This window comes from Antechinus flavipes, chromosome 1, assembly GCF_016432865.1.
Source record: "Antechinus flavipes isolate AdamAnt ecotype Samford, QLD, Australia chromosome 1, AdamAnt_v2, whole genome shotgun sequence".
NCBI lineage: Eukaryota > Metazoa > Chordata > Mammalia > Dasyuromorphia > Dasyuridae > Antechinus > Antechinus flavipes.
The window spans coordinates 561,319,434-561,342,069 of record NC_067398.1 but is presented as its reverse complement, the minus strand read 5'-3'; the positions used below and the strand labels follow the sequence as shown (position 1 = coordinate 561,342,069).

Sequence of the window (22,636 nt, the reverse complement as noted above, 5' to 3'; positions counted from 1 at the left end):
AGTGAAAAGTTTCAAAAATAGTAGATGGAGTATCACATGCAAGGGATACAGGAATGGCAAGATCAAAGACTAGAGAGAAAAATATACAAAAATCCTGGAAAGGTAGACTGCGGACAGGTTGTAGAGTACTTTAAAAGCTACACAGAGAGTTTATATTTTCATCCTAGAGGCAAGAGGAAGTCACTGGAGTTTATTGAGTATGGGCATGCCTTCAGATATAGATCTTTAATACAAATAAGCAAAAAACAAAATCCTTGCAAAAGATCATTGAGTTTACCATTTTTTTTCCTGAGTGAGTAATTTGTGGATCACAGAGGTTAAAGAATTTTCCAAAGTTCACACACTGGCAGAGCTGAGAAGCTAGTACCTTTCACTTCACTGACAAATGTTTTCATTTTTCTCTACAAAAGACTTGCTGTTAACTTTCCTATTCCTATAAAGGTTATTAAGTATCCTTTTTATCAGCAACTTGATAACCTTAGAGTCATCCTTGACTTTTCCCTCTGCTTCATCCTCCACGTGAAATTGGTTGTTAATTATTGTTCACTGTAGTTCTACTATCAATCTGCTCTCTACTATTAATGGGCTTTCTACACAGTTAGGAAATAGCACCTAACCCTGATCCACTTCAATATTCTTCAGTTTTCAATCCATCTTCCACATTGCTGCCAAAGAAAAATATTCTCAAAGCTCATTGCTTCATATAATTTTCCTGCTTAAAAAGCTCCTGTGGTTTCCTCTTGTCTCAAGGATAAGCATAAACTCCTTTAATACCTGAAGCACTTCACAAATGATGTCCCCCCTACTGTTCCAGACTTACTCCAGAATGATTCTTTTTGACATACTTATGTTACAGTCAAACTGAGTTACCTGATGCTCCTTCTATAAGACATTCCATCTGCAGCCTTTGTATAGAGTGCCTCCCTCCTCAGCCTAGAATCCACACCCTCTTCATCTTTGCTTCTTAGAATTCCTAGATTTGTTAGAGCAAAGTTCAAAAGGCCATCTACACATGGACTTTCCTACTTCTTTTGTTAATGTTCTTCCACCAACTAAAATATTTCCTTCCATTCTTCCATATTTTTTTCTTTATATTTATCTACCTATCTAGAATGGGGGAATATAGTAAACGCTTAAATGCTTATTGATTGAAATCACAAAAATAGGCCAGTACTATTTGTTAAGCTATACTGTATTCTTTTTTCCCCGAGGTAATTGGGATTAAGTGACTTGCCCAGGATCACCTGGCTAGGAAAGATAGTGTCTGAAGTGGAATTTAAACTCAGGTCCTCCTGACTTCAGGGCTGGTACTCTATCCACTTTGCCATCTAGCTGCCCCCAATATACTATATTCTTTTTTGTTTACATTTCTACTCTGAGCTGTGATCAAGTGTGTTTAAATATATTTAAAAATGAACTATTATTTTTATTTCTAATTTGCTTCTCCTTGCTTTATGAGTTTATGTATGTGAGATCTCCAGTTTCTAATAATTCAACCATTTCTTTCCTTTTTCTCTTTGCAGCATCCTTAGAAGCTAACCCTTCTGTATTCATATCGCTACTACCCTGCTTCAAGTCTTAACTGCTCACTTTCTAAGTTTTTTCATCTTTCCTCTTATTTAATACATCCTTTAGTCTGCCTTATTAATTTTATTTCTGCATAAATCTGGTTGTGTCACACATCTGCTAAAAAACTTCAGGTAGCTCCATTTCTATTTGAACTTGACACCACTGTCATACTTTTGCTTTTACCATTTCTTATGTCAGAAATATTATCCATCTCCCTCTTTGCCTATTGCATTTTTACCTATCCTTTAAGGCTCACTTCAACTCCTACCTCCTTCATAGATACTTCAAAGAGCTCTCCCAGTGGTAATGATCTTTTCTTGCACCTAAAACACTGTCTTTTGCATTTGGTAATATATTTCTTGTATGTCCTTATCTATTTTTCTAGGTCTCAAGTCCTACAGAAACACTGCATTTTTCTCAGCATAGTACACAATAGGAATTTTAATGCTTTTTGAATGAATGAATTCTGGAAGTTAACTTATCTTTCAACAACCTAAATCTTTACTACAACATTCTGTTCAGTGATCATTTGTTTGCTGCATGAACACTGCCAGTCATAGAGGAACTACTACTTCTCATGGAGGCTATTTCATTTTCTGTACAATTAAAATTAATAGGAAGCTTTTTCTTATAGTAATCTGAGGTTTGCGACTGTATCAACAGACTGCAATTACCACTATTCTCTGGAACCACAAATTAAAACCTTTCAAATGTCTGCAGGTATCTAACATATATTCAGATTAATATCCCCAGTTACTTCAAATCATTTTCTATACCACAACTTTGAGTCTCATCACTATCTTGGTAGTCCATTTCTGTATAGCATCCAACTTGTTAAGTTCATTTTAAAAAGTTCAGTTCAGAATTAAATACAATACCCAAATTAAAGGAACAGTGCGCTTCTCATCTCCCTCCAATTCTATTAATCGAACTTTGGAGAACATTAGCTGACTTGATTGCTGAGATGCAGAGATTCCTAGTATGTCACAGTCATATTGTAAAAAAAAAAACAAAACTGTAACCAGAATTTGGACCGAGACAGAAAGTTCTATAACACTAGACACTATCTCTAGTACCAGCAACAGGTTATCCATTAATTTCTTCCCAGAAGCCTTCCTACTGTGATTCACCCGTTTCAGCTTTCACGAAGGGCATATGGAGAAAAGAGAACAGGTGAAAACAGTCCAGTTTCTTGCATCTAGGAAGCTCGCTCCCTTCCTCCCTCCTTCTTCTCTTCCTTTCCTTTCCGTCCTGTCCCAATGCTTGTTTTAGGCTTCTTAAGCAAGATATCCACCCCGCTTTAAAAAGAAACCACTCCTTTCCTTTACACCATTAAGAAGTGTCCCACGGCGCCATATTATTGTCAGTTATATCCTAGAGTTATAGAGTAAAGAAGATGACATGTGTCCAGCACTCTGCAAGCCTCAGAGCGATGTCAGCTATTATTATTAATACTATTAATAACAATTATTAGAAAGTCAGTAATCCTGAATTTCGACCACGCGTAGGGAAGGATTTTATTCCAACATGGAAAACCACACTTCCTGCTGCGGAGCAGAGTTCTAGTTTGATGCATTCCCAGGCCAGGGGTGCTAACTTAAGTTCGTGAACTTGGGGCTGCCCCCCAACATTTGGATAACGGTATTATAACCGGTTTGGCTTCTTTCGTCATCCCATGTATTTCGTTTTATGCCTTTCAGAGCAGCAAGCTGAGAAGAGATCTACAAGCTTCACCAGGACACGGAGCCTCGACGCACTCCTTCTTCCCCCAGCACCCCAGGTGCCCGCCCCGTGTCGCCCTTTGGATACAGCGTGCGTTCGCGCTGTGTACCGGGGATATATATGGGGGGAAAGCTGGATGCCCCCGGGCCGTGACTGCCCCCGACCCCTTCCCCACCCCGTCCCAGCCCCGGTTCTTGTCCGCTGAGGGTCACCTGTAATTGTAGGAGGTGAACTTGCCGCTTTCTCTCAGCATCACCCGGTAGAGATCTAATACTTGTGCCCGACTGGAGGCTGCCATTTTGGGAGGAGGTGGGGCAGAAAACAAACGGGTCCTTTTCCCGGAGGCCCCACGTAACCCGACCGGGCGGGCTCGAATAATAGCCGGAGCCCACAAAGTGCTAGCTCTGTTCGACTCAAGACCTCGGCCTACGGGCTAGGTCCTGAGCCCTTCTTTCCGTCTATGCCGGTTCTCTGACGTCTGCTGGACTCTCGAAAGGCTCTAGAGCCCGAGTTGTTTTGTGAAAAGAAAACAGGCAGCACTGTGGACAGCTAAGCGAAGAAGCCAAGAAAGTCAAAACATCGGCGGGGATTCACTCCCCCAGGCTGAGCCCCAATCTGTAGCTGGAAGCTCGTTGAGCTTGCACCCGGAAAGAATAAGTTTGCACTATCTAGCCTAGGTCTCTTCCCGCTCTCTCCGTACCAACCCGTGTTCTTTTCTGCTATTTGGTTAATTTCAAGTGTACTGACGACGCAGAACCCATGAAGATAGAACCCAACAACGGGGCGCAGGGCTGGGATGCTTCTCGGACTCCAAGATTCTTGACAGGAGTGACAGTTGGCTTTTCCAGCTTCTAGAGCTGGGAAAAGGACCTCAAAGGTCTAGTAGTGCCCCTCATACTTTTTACAGAAGAGGAATTAGATTCTAAGTTTGTTGTGATCCACACCTGTAGCAAATGTCAGGCAGGGATGTCTTTTTTTGTGGGAGTAGGAGACAGAAATATATCTTAGGTAAAGCAGGTGATGCATCCCCTTGCTGCAAGCTCTTCTAATTTGTTCCCCCTTTATCTCTTTTCAGATCCTGTGCTTGGGTCCGAATTTGAATCTTGTTTAGCTTAAGTATGCCTGTGGTGGGAAATAGTTACTATCTCAAAGGCTGAGGATTCATAGGGTGCAAATTTCATTACTTGTATTTCTTTAGGCAAGCGTAGAGAAGACTCGGATATCTAAAATATTATTCTGCGGTGGAACTTGCAAAGAGAAAAATCAGGAAATCTTTGACCCCCCCCCCCCAAACCCACCTTTCCGTCCTTCTACTTCGCTTCCTTCCTCCTTCCCCACCTTTGTTCCTTCCTTCTCTCCTTCCTCACCTTTGTTCCTTCTTTCTCTCCTTCCTCACCTTCGTTCCTTCCTTCTCTCCATCCTCACTTTCGTTCCTTCCTTCTCTCCATCCTCATTTTCGTTCCTTTCTTCTTTCCCTCCCTCCTTCCTTCTTTCCTCTGATAGTAGTATGAGCTGCCTCAAGTAGTAATAAAACTGTCCTTTCAGAGAGTTTTCTAGCAGAGTCGGAGCAATTTAATGAGGTGCTTATGCGGGGGCTTTCTTTTCAGGTGAAAATTGGGTCTCAGAAGTCCTCCAAATCAGAATTTCTGAGTCATTTCACTTCTTTGGTCTTCAGTAAAGAAACTTGTCAAATGAGAGAGCTGGACTGGATGGCTTCAACTACAGATATATGCGCCTACGATGCTAAGTTTAGGGACCCGTTTTGAACCCTGTCAGCCAATTGCAACATGCTTGCTAACCACACGTGCCCCTCTATGGGTTTTTAGCTAGCTAAAGCATTGCCTGTGGTTTTAATATTTTCCTACCAAAAGAAGACTGCTCTTATTGAGTTCAGAGCAGAAAAACAGAGCTCAGAGATCAGAATAGTTATAGCATATGGAATCAAAGGGTGCACGGTGAAGCTGTAAGGAGAAGGCTCTTTTAATTATGTCTAGGCACTTTTGATGATGACTTGTTTATGGGGCCTTTCAGAAAAGGCCCCATTAGTGAGTTTCAAGATGGCTGCGCCCAGAGTACACGAGAATTAGCTCTTCAGTGGGTTCAATTTCTTTCAAGAGAGCTAACCTGCTCCTAAATCGCCAGTTTTAGAAATTTCCGGTGTCTGAGTTGTTCTGACAGAGTGTTGGGTGAGTGCGAAGCCGACCTTCTGGAAATGTTCACGTGGGTTACTAACGGGATCTTGAAGTTGGACGTGGATTTTTTCTGACCCCCAGGGATTCCCTAGTGTTTGTGTTGGCTCTTGAGGAGACTTGTCACACTTGTCGGTCTTGTCACATTTGTTTTGTGGGGAGCATGTCAGCAGTAGATTTTTATCGCCTTAAAAAACTCTTTATACTTTAGTTCGAATCTGCAGAGAGTTCACAAATGAGGCTAGATACGCAGGAAATCCTTTTCTTCAGGCTTTTGATGGATAAACACTCATTTTGGTCACCTCCCCAGGATGTCGTCACGTGCACATTCCTACCACTGACTAGTTTCTAGACGCTTCCACTTTAGAAATTGTGCCGATGATATTTTTCTTTCTCTTGGCTGTGAAGGTGAATGTAAGCTGAGCTAAGAACCAGGAATGCCTGGGTCATTTCTAATCCAGATGTGGTTGGTTGTAAAGCACTTCATGCATTTTTCAGATGGTTAAATGAGTTTCGGAATGTCACACGACATTAGTTTTATAGGACTGTGGTTTTATACTTCAAAACAGGAGAATAATTTTAATTTTCTTTCTTTTTTCATTTTCCCCTCTTCCTGCCTGAAATCTCATGTTATTTGGTGCGCCTTTATATCTAACCCTCTCAATTCACTTTTTGAAAAAAGTGTTCATGAGAGACATGCAACATATATATATATATATATATTATGTCTTTTATTTCTTTTTTTAAATTTTAAACAAAGTGATCCATGTTTCCTGACATACTTGATTCTTTTCTCTAAATCTTTGCATAGACATCACAGTATGGAGGTATATGTGGATTAAATGTGGGTTTTATCGAAGTATTCATACAACTTCTCTACTATTTTAGCATCTGAGCTACATAATTTTCGTGAACTTTTCTCTTCCTCATGAAGATTGTACTTGAGAAGACTAAATGCAGATTTTAAAAATCTCTAAAAATGTTAATGACAAACTGTGTTTACATAACGCGGGATGTAGTAATGGGGGAGGGATAAGCATTTTCATAGTACTTACTATTGCATTTGATCCTACTACAATTCTACCAGGTCTTTTGTTATTCCGGTTCTAAGATAATTGAGGCTGAGAAAGGGCTAGTCCCTTGCTCTGGTTCACACTGCTAGTAAGAGTCTGACCCCTGGCCTAGCTATTGCCTCTTCCTTCTTCTTTGTCTCTTTAGATGCAATATCTATCTCATTACCATATATTGAAAGGCAATATTAATTTATTTCTTTGTTTACACAGTTTCTAGGGCAAGTCCTGGTAGCCAAATTACATATCTGGTACTTGTTTTCTGGCCAAGGTGTACTCATTAAGTACTTAATGTTTACAAGGCTCTATATTGGGCCCTAGTGATAGTACAAAATGAAAAGCAGTTCTTGCCCTCAAGGAGCTGATATTCTACTTCATATTCTACATCTGAACTTGTTAACAAAATTCTAAATATAAGAAATCAAAAATAACATATTTTAACAGATGCTTCAAACTGATATGGAGCTAACTCAGTTCTTGAAGGCTGTGTCAGCAGAGTGTGGAATGTTTTATTAAATTGAAAAAACTCTTGAATACCATTTCCAGTGAAAACTGAGTTTATTCTCCAGATACCAGTCTAACTGATGGAGACGTTCATCATTCTTAGGTTGGACATAAAGTAATGAATTCTTTGATCACAATAACTTATGAATAAAAAGCAAATAAAAAACTCCATTTTACTCCCACAGTGACATTGTTAGATCAATTGAATCAATATTGATTTATGTATAATTTTTGCTGAGGCAATTGGGGTTAAGTGACTTGCTTAAGGTCACACGATTAAGAAGTGTCCAAGGGTCTTGAGGTCATATTTGAACTTGGGTCTTCCTGATTTCAAGACTAGTACTCTATCCACTATAAAATCTAGCTGCCCCAATTCTGATTTTTTTTAGTAAATGAAATCTGAAGATAAAAGGAATTCTTTCTAAATTGAAGGCAACTTCACAAGTTCTTTTTGGAGAGGCAAACTAGAGTTGGTAGGTTTATTTGATTAGCCACCCAAAAGCAATGAAAAAATATTTTCATTGTTCTCTTGGGGTGTCTTGCTTATTCACGATGTATTTGAGCAAGAAGATTCCATGAAAATAATAACTGACATCGATTCAGTACAGTCAGATTTGAAAAACACTTTGCAAACATCTTGTTTGATTCTTATTATAACTATGAATTATCCTGTTATCCCCATTTTGCAAGTGATAAAACTGAAGCATAGAGAAATTAGTGAGGTTAATCTTTCTCTTCTTCTTTTCTCCCTCATTACTATTTCACACCAACATTTTATTATGCCCTATGGTTTATTTCTCTGGAAGTTTCCTCTCAGATCTACTTGTCCAGTGTTGTTACTCCAAACTTCCAGTCTCGTATCTTCAATTGCATTTGTCACCTTGACTTGGATATCTTGTAGATATCTTTAACTTGATAAATCCAAAATGGAACTCATTTTTTTTTTTCTCCTCAAAACTTCCCCTTTTCCTAATATCTCTATTAGTGTCTCACCATCCTCCCAGTCACCCAGGCTTGAAATCTAGGTGTCATACTCAATTCCTTATTCTCATACCCCATGTCCTTTCAGTGCTCAAGTTCAGTCCTTGTAGTTTTAAAAAAAAATGTTTTTCATGTTTTCCCACATCTCTCCTATGACATTACCACAATTCTGATGCAGGGCCTCATCACTTCATGTTTAGGCCATTGCAGAAGCCTGCTGATTGCTTCCTCTGCCTCATGCCCCTCCAATAAATCCTCCATTCATCTGTCAAATCAGTCTTTATAAAGTCTGATCATATCACTTTGATCTTTAGTCAGTGTTAATGGCTAACTCTTTAACTCCAGAATCAAATGTAAAATTCTCTGGTTTTTAAAGACCTTATTTTTACTTTACCCATTCCTATCTTTCTTTTTTATACCTTATTCTCCTTCTTATACTCTGATCTAGTAACACTAGCTTCCTGCTTCCTCCTGGCATTTTCTCTGTTTGTTTCCCTCCTCATCTTTATATCCTGAATTCCCTGATTTCTTTCAAGTCTCAGATAAGATCCTTCCATTTACCAGAAGCCTTGTCCATTCAGCCTTGATCTTAGGCTCCATCCCTCTAAGATTGAAGGTTTTCATTCTGTATATATTTTTTATGTACCTGTTGTCTCTCCAAATAGACTGTGAACTCCTTGAGTATAGGATTTATTTTCTGTGCTTTTTAAAAAAAATATGTTCATTGATTAACTCATTCCTGAAACATAGTAGACACTTAATAAATGCTTATTGATTGGTTGACTAACATTTCTATAATCAAAGTAGAGGTAGGAATTCAAAGCCAAATCTCTGACTCCAAGTCCAGCAGTTTTTATGTCTTTCCTGCTATGCTGCCTCTATAATAATGACAAATATTTATATAACACAATGTGCTAGGTACTGTGTTAAGCGTTCACAATTATTATCTCATTAGATCCTCATAATAGCTCGGGGAGATAGATATTATCTCTATTTTGCAGTTGAGATTTACTAAGACAAGCAGAGGTTGTGATTCATGCAAGATCCCATAGCCAGTAAGTGTTTGAGGCTGCATTTGAACTCAGGTCCCTCCTGATTCCAGACCCAGCGTTCTTGTGTCCTTTGTGTCACCTAATTGAAGCAACTGTTGCAGAGGATAAAGAATTATAAGAAATTCTGTGAAGCATTTGACAACTTCTAGAAGAGTCAAAACATTGATTAATAGTGGATAACTCCATTAAGAAAGTGGGCACAAGCAGCAGTGGTGAAATATACGCTAAAACATGGTTCAGATTTAGGAAATGAAAGAAGTCAAAGGATTGTGGACTGCTTAAAACCTCACACTTGTATATCATGAATATGTCCCAGGAATTTTACAGGAAATCATGAGCTGTATGCATCTTCACAAAAATTAGACTGACTGTATTTTAATATACAGAAAGTTTTCTAAGTCTGTGCACCCAGTATTCTCTCAATGGTTTTGTATATGCAAATAACTATGCTCTCTAAGTAGCACCTTCCAAAAAGTAGTTTATTGCAATCAAATAAAATTTACCAAAAGGTTAACCTGACACACAGTGATAAAATTATAACATAGCTTATTTATTTAGACATTTATTGATTCAGCAAATTAAGCTATTAATATAAATGATAAATAACAGAAGATCTTTGACCTCAATGAGATTATAATTATCCAGCACAGTGCTTGGCCAGAAGTAAGAGTTGAATGTTTATTGAATTGGATATATTTAAATATTATGTTGCTTTGTAATTAGGTATTAATAGAAAGCAAGTCTCATCATTAGGTAGCTGGCAACCAGGTGATAACTTTTTCTTCCTAGAGTAGATTATGAAGATGATTATTTAGATAGGGACAAATTGTCAATCTACTTGATTCAACAGACTGATATAAAATGTGAAGAGGCCACTATGAATTGGCCAGCAGCTTCCCAATAGATAAAAGAGTAGTTAGGCTTTTGCCCTCTCATTATTTAGAAACCTTTAAAAACCTGAATATCCACAGACACAATATCCAGTAAGAGATAGATGATCAGACTAAATACTTATTTGCCCAAGTATTTAGGATATAATGATTACATATAACCAGATTGGAAATAGCAAGGTATGACATAATTGAATTACAGTAACAGTTTATATTGACCATTGTTTTGATCATAGAAATTAGTTACAGGAGGAAAAAATGCAGGGACATAACATAAGCAGTTAAAACTTAACTTTCAGCAGGACACAATAAAGTAGCTTTATTTTTACTCTAGTTAATTATCCCACTAACTGTCAGAGGGTGGAGCTTTAAAACTCCCAAATTGCATTAATTATAAACCCAAGGAATTTTACTTCTAATAACAAATTATATTAACCAAGTTTCAGACATATCCTAAACAGATATTTACCATAACCTTATATTTATGACAGTAAGAATTTGTCTCAGTAAGTTCACTTCTTTCATATCTAAGTAGATATTCCCCTAAGTGAACATTAAATATACAAATCAGTTAGTTTGCTTTTAAAAATACCTAGTACATAGACAAATATTCCAAATTATATATTGTCCATAACAGAAACATTTTCAAAAGGACAAAAAAAGTTATTTTCAGATGATCTTTAAATGACCTCAGGATGACCTAACACAATCAATTAAAACTTAGACTATCCTATACAGAATATCCAAATGCCACATAAAAGAATCCAAGAGGTTCTTGAAACTTAAACTTTTAGAAATACCATAACCTCATATTGATAATAATAAATTTGTTTCAGAAAGTTCACAAGTTATCTTTCATATTTAACAGAAACATTTTCAAAAGGACAAGGAAGAACTATTACTTTCAGAAGCCCTTTAAATGATGGGCATAATCTCAAGATACAATCAATTAAACTTATACAGAATACTCAATTCCACGTACAAGAATCTGAAAGATTCTTAAAAATATCCTTTAAACCTTTAGAAACGGCTCTACCAAATTATAGATCAATTAACTTATAAGTGGATCTATCTCTTGAAATCTTTTGCCAAAGCCAAGCCTCTGCAGAAAGATAATGGTACACACTTAGTGTGTGTGGGAATTCCAGGTGGCCACCCTTCTCCCCATTCCACCTCCAAAGAGGCAGGAGGGAGGGAAGGTGAGCTAACCTTAGAGCAGAGAGCAGTGGGGGTGGGTTTAAACTTCCCCTTTGAAGACAAACAATCCCTATTCTACCCAACATTTAAAGTAGCTGAAAGTAGTGAAGGGAAGGGGGGAGTTCCCAATGGACTTTTCCTAAGCTCCAATTTAGCAAGTGTTGAATTCTTTAGAGAAGTCAGACTCTAATTGGAGACCTTACCTCTTTCAGGTAAGTAAATAGAACTTCAATCCAACAAGTTCTTGAGATCTTACATTTAAAGATAACCAAATCTAGCCTGCATAGGCCACAGTAAAATTATTTCCACAATTTAAAACTGCCCAAAAGAATACTCAGAACAAATCTGGCATGCAAAGGCAATAGTAAAATTATTTTTCACAATTTTAAAAACCATCCTAAAATTTCTAATTGGATGTTTTCTCCACCCGAGTTCAAAAGCATAACTTCCTTTTGTTTTCCAGAGGCCTTGTCTAAGGTTGCTCAATTCAAGCCACAACTAAATTTAAACTACCTGAGTACCAGTTTTTAAAGTTTAAAATCCCAAGTAAATTTTAACTAATTCCCAAATTTCTTAATTTAGCAGAGCTCTGAACCAACAGGACAGATAAACAGCACACAGACATAAGATTATACAGCCAAAAACATGAAACAAACCATTTAACACAGACCAGGGACTATCTAGAAATTTTAGACTAACCCTGAGGGAAGTTGTCAGCCCCTCCCAGAGTCCAAATGGAGCTTTTTTTTTTTTTTTTTTTTTTAGCCAGATGGTGTCTTTAAAAAAAAAAAAAAAAAAAAAAAAGACACCCAGATTTATACTCTGGAATGCCCAGAGTTGTGCCAACTGACACACAGAACCAGATGTGTCTTTAGACACCAGGTAGTGTCCCCTGTGTCCAGAAGATCCTACTCCCAGAATTTATGCCCGTCAGCATTTCATAATTCTGAGAATCCAGATGCTAGCATACAGACAAAACAGAACAGGTGTTAGGACTTCCAGATTTACAGACTTACTCTCCTGTGCGAGGTGTCCACTGTGGGGCTTCAGGTACATTTGTGGCTGGAAACTGCTCATTCCCAGAGGCTCTGAAAAAAATCCAGGGGGCCACCTCTCCAGGACAAGAATTCAGATCCCCAGCCACCCTGAGGCCCAAGGGGGAGACCTGAAAGTCTCTTATCTCTAATTCTGCTTATTTTCTTTTTCTTTTTTTTTTTTTTTTTTTTGGTTAAAAATTTTACTTTTATTTGGAAATTTTGCCATTACATAACCACAGTCATTCGAATGAATTGTTGATCATTAACAGCAGGATTTAATGATATCCCAATTGCTGTAATTGAAGTCTTGTACCTGAGAAAAGGATTTCAAAGAAGTAATATAGTCTACTCATTTTCTAACATCTCACTGGGGAGCTCCAAAATGTAATCCCAGAGAAACTGAGGCAAGATAGAGATTAGAGAACAATTTAATAATTTATTTAAAAGGGAGAGATTTACTGGGACCAAATGGATCCATGGTTTGGTCCCAGGGCTGAGTGAGACTATCGTCTCCAAGAATCCAGCAAACAAGTAGAGTTCTCAATGACCTATAAACACATGGCTCAGACTCAGGGGGTAGACTGAGGCAGGAGCAGAGTCAGGGTGCTGAGAGCAGGAATGGGACTCTGACAGGGTGGAGTGAGCCTCTGTAGAGGGGATGACATAATAGGGGGAGGCACCCAGACATGAGGAGAGGCATCTTAATAAGAGAGTATCTGACATTCTGGTACGTTGGGATGGGGAGAAGCATTCTAATATTCTAAAACATTTTATCCTTATCAAGTATTCTGATAAAGAGGGAGGGGAGATTTGGCAGGACTGAGAAGCAGGGAAACTGAGGCAGGATAATTAGGGAAACTGAGTCAGGACTGGGTCAGGATAATTAGAGAAACTGAGAACAGTGGCATAATAGAAGGTGAGCATTCCTGGTGTGGGCTACTATTAGTGAAAAGGCAAGGCTGGGAAATTGGAGAGGAGGAAAAGCTAGAAGGTAAGTGTCACTGATTGGCAAAGTGTGTGGAAGGGAGAAACGTATAAGAAAAGTAGAAAGGAAAAAAGGGGACAAATTGTGAATTTCTATAAAATCCAAATGAGGGCAGCTAGATGGTGCAGTAGATAGAGCACCAGCCCTGAAGTCAGGAGGACCCGAGTTCAAATCTGGTCTTAGACACTTAACCCTGGGCAAATCACTTAACCCCAGTTGCCTCAGCAAAGAAAAAAAAAAAAAAAGAAATCAAATAGGATTTTATATTTGAGCTTAAAGTAAGAGGTATCAGTTGTGTTGAAATAGAGATGTAGAATGGCTTTGATTCAGGAAAACCTAAGATACTTCCTGATTATATGACCCCAGCAAAGTCACTTAAGCTCTGTCTGCAAAATGCTGTGAAAAGATGAAATCAGGTAGTACTTATAGAGCATTTAGCACGTTGTTTGGCACATAGTACCTTCTTGATAAATACTTATTCCTTTCTCTTCCTGATTTGCAGTGTCTGTTGTGAGACCGTGTCTCCTCTTTCCCCAACTCAAAGTGCAGTGGACATTTACAGGCTTGATCCCACTGCTGATTAGTCTGAAACTTGGACTCTTTCTGATCTAGACTTAGATCCTACTTAGGGTATCACCATATTGATGCAGGACAGAATTAAGACACCCAATTTGCTTAGCCCGATGCAGCTCAAAACTCAGGGACCTTATTAAGTGATCCACTAACTTCAGGATCCTCAGTAGCAGAGATTACAAATTTTATGTTTGATCCTGGACCTAATGAGCTACTAGAGTTTATTTACGGGTGTGTGTGTGTGTGTGTGTGTGTGTGTGTGTGTGTGTGTGTGTGACCTGCATTTTAAAAAGATCCCTTTATCTGCCTAATGGAGAATAGGCTGGAGTAGGGAGAGACTTGGGGCAGAGACTGACCTGAAGTCCATTGTCGTAGTTCATGTGTGAGATGATGATAACTTGCATCAGTGTATTGACTGTGTGAGTGGAGAGAAGAGGAGTGCAGAAGAGATGTGGAAGGAGAAAGGACACTGGGCAACGGATTGCAATGTGAGGGGAGTCTGAGTTAGTGGAGGATCCTGCCAATGTGGCTAGCCCGAAAAAAACATAACATTTTGCTGTATTTAAGGGCTCTTGTGCCTCTTTTTGTATCCCTACTTCTTAGTACATTGCATAGCTTATAGTAGATGCTTAGCAAATTTTATTGACTGACTAGTGCCAGTACATTAGCAAGAGAAGACAGTTTTGGGGGAAAGATGAGTTCAGTTTTGGATATATTGAGTTTGAGATCTATACAGGACAGTCAGTTTGAGGTGCCCATTAATTAGTGAGATGTTGGTGATTCTCTTGGATCTCAGGAGAAGGGTTAGAGCTCTATAAAGATCTTAGAATTCTCTGCATTAGAGATAGGAAGTAGTAGAACTAGGATTTGAACTCCATTCCCCAAGATCAAGTTTTTTCCTAGTACCACTTGCCTCCTTTTAGAAAATGCTTTGATTATGTGTTCTAGTTATGGTGAGAGCTCTGTTTGATTAATCAAATGCAAAATGTAGGCTAGCTTAAAAAAATTTCAAATTATATTTTCAACAAAACTCAGCTATTAATTACTAACTAGTAGTTAGCATTCAAAAATTGCTGTATTGATCCCAAGTACTACTGAATAGTAATATTGTTCCTGAGAGTTGAAAATTTGTTAATTAAAAAAAAAAATCTATTAATTCACTTGTTTTCGTTGAGTCAACTCTTCAATGTCCCCATTTGGGATTTTCTTGGCAAAGATACAGGAGTGTTTGTTTCTTTCCTCTCCAGTTCATTTTATAGAAAAGGAAATTGAGGCAAAGAGGGCTGACTCCAGGCCTAGTGCTCCATCCACTTCATCATCTAGCTACATAAGACCAGTATATAAAAGATTGCCTGGCAATACTTCCTATTGTTTAAAGGGTTGTTTAAAGTACCCTAAAAACAGTGGATTATTTTGTGAATAATAGACTGCCTAATATGTTATTCTCTACTTTTTAAGCTGTCTGCCAAAACAGTCTATAAAGAAATGCTTGTGTAGAAAAAATTTTGTTCATTATGGTGTAATGAAGAAATAATTCTTTTCACACAATTAGTGAATGGATCTAAGCTGTTTGTGCATATTCTTTAATTGTTTTTATTGTTCCCACTTGTTTTTTAGTGCTATCTTCTATTTAAGGTTGCTCTTACACACCTTTCTTTGTTGGAAAGTTGATATAATTCAAATGGGACCTTGAATTTGACCTATTATAGTCAGTTTGGGAATAGAGTTACGTTTTAGACCTGGAGTCATATTTGTGTCTTGAATGCTATATATTCTTTGTGTAGCTATAAAATATTTAAATGACCTTTTGTAGCATTTTTATTGTATAAGTTGGTTATATTCTGGCATCTATACTTGAATTTTAATCTAGTCATATTTTTAATGGAGTCCTCTCTTATTTGCACAGCTTTTGTAAATGAATGTTGTATCATTTTTATTGGATAACTTAGCTTTATTTCATGCATGTATGTTTGAATTTTAATGTAGTTGATCACATTTTTAATAGAATTTTCTTATTTGTAAAGCTAATGAGTATATGTATTACTGATATATAGTATAAATATTCAGAGATTCTGAAATGTTGATTTTACTATAACTTTTAGTCTTTTAAGCTACATTTACAATTCTCCCTATTAACATCCCTTTGATAAGGCTTAGTGATAACCAGTTTAATAGGTCTTTTTTAGTTGTCTCTTCATATAGATGAATAATTTCCTCTTGGGAAGGTTCTTCTGAGGCTCATTAGCAACTCTGTATAAGCACTTTTCAAATACACTTAATTAAAATCTATTTTGAGGGACTTAGTCATAGCATATTGCTAATAGAGATTCCAACTTCATTGATCCCTTGTTCCAGCATCTTAGAGTTCCCGTAGCTGTAGGCAGATACCTTGAAATGATGAGTAAATTGACAGTTGATTTTATAAATATAGTACCTTTCAGCAAGAGATTTTCCTTTTACTTTATTTAACAGAAAATAAATCTTTCCTCCTTCACACATTGTAAGACAGATTCAAAACATAACTACATTTTTTTTCCTCCTGCCAGTTATAATAGATGACTATTTTGGAGCAATTTTTTTTGCCTGCCTAGTTTTAGTTGTGTATTTAGAATAAAAAATAGTAGTATATTGGTAGAGAAAATGAGTTGGAATTGTTTTGAAAATATTAGAAGTTCTTTTCACTAGAAATTCTGATGAAAGTTAGTCATGTAAGTATTTTTTTTAATTTTAAAGTATATATACTTTTTTTTATTAGCTTTTTATTTACAAGTTATATGCATGGGTAATTTTAATTTTACAGCATTGACAATTGCCAAACCTTTTGTTCCAATTTTTTCCTTCCTTTCCCTCACCCCCTCCCCTAGATGGCAGGATGACCAATTCATGTTAAATATGTTAAAATATAAATTAAATACAAAATAAGTATACATGTCCAAACCGTTATTTTGCTGTACAAAAAGAATCGGACTCTGAAATATTGTACAATTAGCCTGTGAAGGAAATCCAAAATGCAGGCAGGCAAGAATATAGGGATTGGGAATTCTATGTAATGGTTCTTAGTCATCTCCCAGAGTTCTTTTGCTGGCTGTGGCTGGTTCAGTTCATTACTGCTCCATTGGAACTGATTTGGTTCATCTCATTGCTGGAGATGGCCACGTCCATCAGAGTTGATCATCATATAGTATTGTTGTTGAAATAAATAATGATCTCCTGGTCCTGCTCATTTCACTCAGCATCAGTTCATGTAAGTCTCTCCAGGCCTTTCTGAAATCATCCTGTTGGTCATTTCTTACCAAACAATAATATTCCATAATCATATATCACAATTTATTCAGCCATTCTCCAGTTGATGGGCATCTGTTCAGTTTCCAGTGTCTGGCCACCACAAAGAGGGCTGCCACAAACATTTTGGCACATACAGGTCCCTTTCCCTTCTTTAGTATCTCTTTGGGGTATAAGCCCAGTAGAAACACTGCTGGATCAAAGGGTATGCACAGTTTGATAACTTTTTGAGCATAGTTCCAAATTATTCTCCAGAATGGCTGGATGTGTTCACAATTCCACCAACAATGTATCAGTGTCCCTGTTTTCCCACATCCCCTCCAACATTCCCCATTATCTTTCCCTGTCATTCTAGCCAATCTGACAGGTGTGTAGTGGTATCTCAGAGTTGTCTTAATTTGCATTTCTCTGATTAATAATGATTTGAAGCATATTTTCATATGGCTAGAAATACTTTCAATTTCTTCATCTGAGAATTGTCTGTTCATATCCTTTGATCATTTATCAATTGGAGAATGGCTTGATTTCTTATAAATTAGAGTCAATTCTCTATATATTTTGGAAATGAGGCCTTCATCAGAACCTTTGGCTGTAAAAATGTTTTCCCAGTTTATTGCTTCCCTTCTGATCTTATCTGCATTAGTTTTGTTTGTACAAAAACTTTTCAATTTGATAAAATCAAAATTTTCTATTTTGTGTGTCATGTAAGTTTTTAATAAATTTGTTTAGAACTTTAGAATTTTAATTCTAGAACATAGAACTTTAGTACTGGAATGAAGCACAAGCAGTCACTAAACATATATTAAATACTTAGTATGTACCAAGGACTTTGCTAAATACTGGAAATAAAAATATGAAAAAATACCCTTCCTGTTCTTAAGGACTTTACAGTACATGAAGGAAAGCCAAAAAAAAAATCGGGTAGGTAGGAACTGGGGAGTCATTTCAGGTGCATGGTGAAACAATCTTTTCCAAAATGTAACTAGGTGGAAAAGTAAGAAATGAGATGATGAGACCTGGGCTCTCTCTGAAAGGGAAGTTTTGGAGTTTGTGATCCCACCCTTTAATAAGAGGGACAGTAGGTGATAGATTAAGTAGAGTCTCAAAGCTGTTGGGTTCTTGAAGGATGATGAATTTTTCCCAATTATCATCTTCCTGAGTCATGGTGGAGAAATTAGTGGCAATCCAGTCTTACATGTACCCGAAAAGTGATCTCCATTAAAATGGGTTGGACAAGTGACCCTTTGAGCTTTGCTTGAACACCTCCTTTGAAGAGGAACCCACTTCCTCCTAAAGCAACCTGTTCTACCTTTGGATAGCTCTAATTGCTATGATCTTATTCTAACTATGAAGTCTAAATATTACATGTCCTTTTTGCAATCTTTGTTCATTTCTATTACTTTTCCCTTCTGAAGTCAAACACTGACATCATTTATTGTTTTGTAACTTTGTAACGTTTACCTGGTTGTGTCCTCTGGGGCCAAACAGAATAATGCCAATCTAATTGTTCTTAACTTTAAATCCATGAACTTGCTTTTAAAAAATATTTGGATATCATTATTTTAGTATAATTGTTTTTTTTTTTTTAAATCCTATGTCTTTTATTTTGTGCATTTAAATATCTTATTTTCAGAAGGGTTTCATAGACTTTACTACCAATGAGGTCCATGACCCAAAAAAGATTTGAAACTCTTCAAAATGACAGATTTTCTATCAGTTATCTATCATGTTCTGCCTGAGCCTTCTCTTATCCAGATTTAATTTTGCTATTTTTTTCAACTGTTCATCATAAAACAGACTCAGAGTTCTTTCTTCATCATCTTGGTTGCCTAAAAGAAAAAAAAAAGCTTTTATAAAGCCTTATTTACTGAATAGATGAAATAGGAATATATGTACTAATACTTTCTTTTCCCCACACCACATATATACCTGGGCATATTCCCCTGTTTAACTTCAGTTCCTGAGAATAGTGGGCTCAAACTTAAAGCAATTTCTACAAAGTATTTATTCCACTATGCAGTGTGGCATGAGCAATGGATGAACTTCTCCCTCTTGGCTGTCATCATTCACTCTGTTGGATTAAGCAGTTCATCTAGGCTTTGTTGGGAATATATAGAAATCCTAATGATTTATGTGAATTTGTATCCTGCAATTTTGCTAAAGTGATTATTTCAGGTATTCTTAATTCTCTAAGTTTACTGTCATGTCAAATGCAGTCATAATTTTGTTTCTTCATTATCCACTGATTCCTTCTTTTTCTTTTATTGCTAAAGCTAACATTTATAGTACAATATTGAATATGGCGATGATATGGGTGTCTTTGTTTCTTCTGATCTTGTTGGAAATGCTTCTAGCTTATCTCTGTTACATGTAATGCTTCTGATAAAAAGAGTTCATCTGGAATTTTATTCCTCTCTGGGCTCAACTGACCACAAAATCTAGCACGGACTCTTAACTTTTGGACCTCTGATATCTTACTCTCCTGCCCTTTTAAAGCAACCTAATTACTCTTTCATCTAAGACAGGGACTGATAAAATTGGGCCGTGTATTATTGATCACAGATTGGTGTCATTAATGGGGAGATAAAAGCATGAGGCTTATGGAACTTCTTACTCAAGAGTGGACAGGTAGAAAAAAGCTCTTGTGGATTTTTTCCAGCTTATGAATGTTCTTGAAAAAATGTAGAAATATAAAGGACAATGTGATACAGTGGGGGGAGCATTGAATTTGGAGCCAGAGACCTAGCTTTGTAGTTCATCTCTGCCACTTACTACCTGTGTGACCTTGGCAAGTCACTTAACTCCTCTGAACTCCCTTCTCTACCAAAAAATAAAGGGATGTGCCTTGCTTTCCTAATTTAGAATGAAGATGCCTTCATTCTAAATTAGAAATACTGTGGGATGTGGCCTGACCTTGGTAAAATACAAAGAAGGTACCATTCCCTTCTAATGGAAGCTAGAACAGAAATTCTTAGTACAGTCCAGAATCTTTTTAGCTTTTTTGCTTGACTCATTATTTTTTTATGGCTTATTGAGCTTATAGACCTTTACATTTTCCAGATCTTTTTCAGATACACTGTTACCTAATAATGCTCATTTTTAAACTTCTGATGGATTTTTTGAACCCCTGTCATTACTTTACATTTACCCCTATTAAATGTAGTATGACAATCAAGGCTAAAATCCTTTGGGATACTGACTCTATCATCCAGTAATAACTGTCCCCTTTAGTTTTGTGTCTCCTGCAAATTTGATAAATATGTCACCTATTCTGTTGGAAGTAGATCTTATGTCAACACTCTGTTATGTTCAATTTGGGGACAAAATAAGGCATTTATAAGTTGTTGAACAGCTTTAAAAAATTTATTGAGCTTTAACATAGCAAATATATAACTGTGTCTTTTCAGTAAGATATATAATATGATGACATGCATAGTCTTCCCACAACCATCACATTAGAGGGGTCCTTATGCCACACTGGTAGTACTTTTATGCCCTTAGAGGCATAAGCTAATGGATGGCTTCCAGGGATAGCTTTGTTACATTTTTAGAGAAGACTAATTTCTATTGTAGGTCTTATCAAAATCATTGATAAAAGTATTGAACAAAATAGGGTCAAGCAAAAACCACTAGAGTGACTCTTTTGGAAACCTGATTCCAAGTTGGCTTCAAAATTTTGAGTTTGTGGCAGCTAGGTGGCACAATGGATAGAGCACCAGACCTGAAGTCAGGAAGACCTGAGTTCAAATTGCGTAGCTGTGTGACCCTGGGCAAGTCATTTGCCCCCAGTTGTCTCAGCTAAATGAATGAATGAATGAAAGACTGAGTGCAAGCCATTCAGTTAGTTATAAGTACATCCTTATAGTTCTTTCTGTCTTTTCCACAAAGATAACAGGAGATACTTTGTTAAATTCTTTGTTAAAATTTAAATAAACTATATTTGCAGCATTCCTTCTATCTATACATGGGATCACAGTATCTGAAAAGGAAGTTAGATTGGTGTGTCACACACTGCTCTTGATAAAGTCATTCTGCAGAGATGACATGGGGAGACCAATTAAGAGGCTTTTGAAAAGGTGAGACACTTGAACCTGACCCAGAGCAGTATCCATGTGAGGTCACAGTAATTATCTCACAGTATTAATAATGGTTAATATACTGCTGTAAAGTTTGTAAAGCATTTCAAATTTAGTATAATTTCATTTTATCCTCACAGTAGCCCTGAGACATCTCATTTTACATTATACAAATGAGGAAACAGGTTAAATTACTTGCTCTAGGTTGCTCACATAAATGATAGTCTTAGGTGGGATTTGAACCTTGTTCTTCCTAATGTCAACACCGTTGCTCTATCTGATATATAGCACTGCTTCTATGTAGGAGCAGACAGATGCTAGACAAACTGTAGTGTTAGAAATGACAAGATTTAATATCCAATTTAAATGTGGGGAAGGAGAGGAAGGAGGAGTCTGGGATAATGTCAAGGTTCCAGATCTGGATGATTATACAAAAAAAGAGGGAAGTTCAGAGGGGAGAAGGTTTAAAGGGAAAAGTGATAAATTCAGTTTTTTATATGTTGAATTTGGAGTGCCTATGAGACATCTAGTTTGAAACATTCATTAGGCAGTTTGTGACCAAAGCTCAAAAGAAACTATATCTGTGTGTGTGTGTGTGTGTGTGTGTGTGTGTGTGTGTGTGTGTGCGTGTGTGTGTGTGGTTACATTGATGAAATCACCAAGTCTGAGAATATAGAGAGAGAACAGAAGGCAGCCCCGGACAGAGCTTTGGGAGCATCTACTCTTTAGTTTATAGTATCCTATGTGAAATATTCTAGCCATGGAATTGAATGTTGTTCTCTTACTATAATAAACTGTCCCATCTCAGTCAGATTCCTGAAATGAGAAGAACCATTGGCTATCACTGAGAAACAGAGCCAAGGTCTGGGTACTGTTGTTGGGGCTCTCGGCTGGTGAGGTTACAGACCTAAGTATGCATTCTGTGCAGCTGGGTCCAGTCCGCTGTATGCTGTGTGTGGTCAGTGCCATCTCTCTTACTTAGCTTCTCTTTCGTGACAACTAGCCTTTGTTAATAGTAGCTGCATGGTGGGCATAGGTCCAGTCGAGATAGATTAAAATGATTTACCTACCAGACACCTTCATTCTGTTCTGAGACACTTTGCTGTTAATGAAGAATTTTAGGGAACTTAAAATACTAAGAGTAATTGCCCTGCCTCAGGCTAACCTGGAATATTTACACACACACACACACACATATATATATATATATATATATATATATATATATATATACATGCATACATAGACATTTAAACACATATACATAGTATTTGAGAGATGAATGTTAAGACATGAACAATTACTTAGATTGAACTAGTTATCAAATTCCATTGTGTTATTATTGTTAAAGCCATTCTGTTCCTGAAGAAATTTATCCTTGAATTTCTAGTATGGTAATGGGAGAACAGCACAGTGCTGCTTAAAATCAGAAAGACTTGAATTTGAGCATTTTATCTCACCTCTGACACTTTAGTCAGTCAATTTTTTTAGCCTAGTTTTCTCATTTAT

At 37.1% G+C, this 22,636-nt stretch overlaps 2 protein-coding genes across 2 annotated transcripts in view; one reads left to right on the top strand and one right to left on the bottom strand.

Moving 5' to 3' along the window:
• The window catches only part of LYRM4 (LYR motif containing 4), a 223,882-nt gene extending 220,254 nt beyond the window's left edge, over positions 1-3,628 (bottom strand). Inside the window, exon 1 of the mRNA XM_051970742.1 lies at positions 3,504-3,628. Within this exon, the coding sequence (XP_051826702.1) occupies positions 3,504-3,589 (86 nt within the window). The 5' untranslated portion in view covers positions 3,590-3,628. The remainder of the gene's footprint in view (positions 1-3,503) is intronic.
• A 1,709-nt stretch (positions 3,629-5,337) lies between these two features.
• Positions 5,338-22,636, top strand: part of FARS2 (phenylalanyl-tRNA synthetase 2, mitochondrial) — a 631,382-nt gene continuing 614,083 nt past the window's right edge. The window contains exon 1 of the mRNA XM_051970739.1: positions 5,338-5,477. The gene's annotated coding sequence lies outside the window, so the exon portion shown is untranslated. The remainder of the gene's footprint in view (positions 5,478-22,636) is intronic.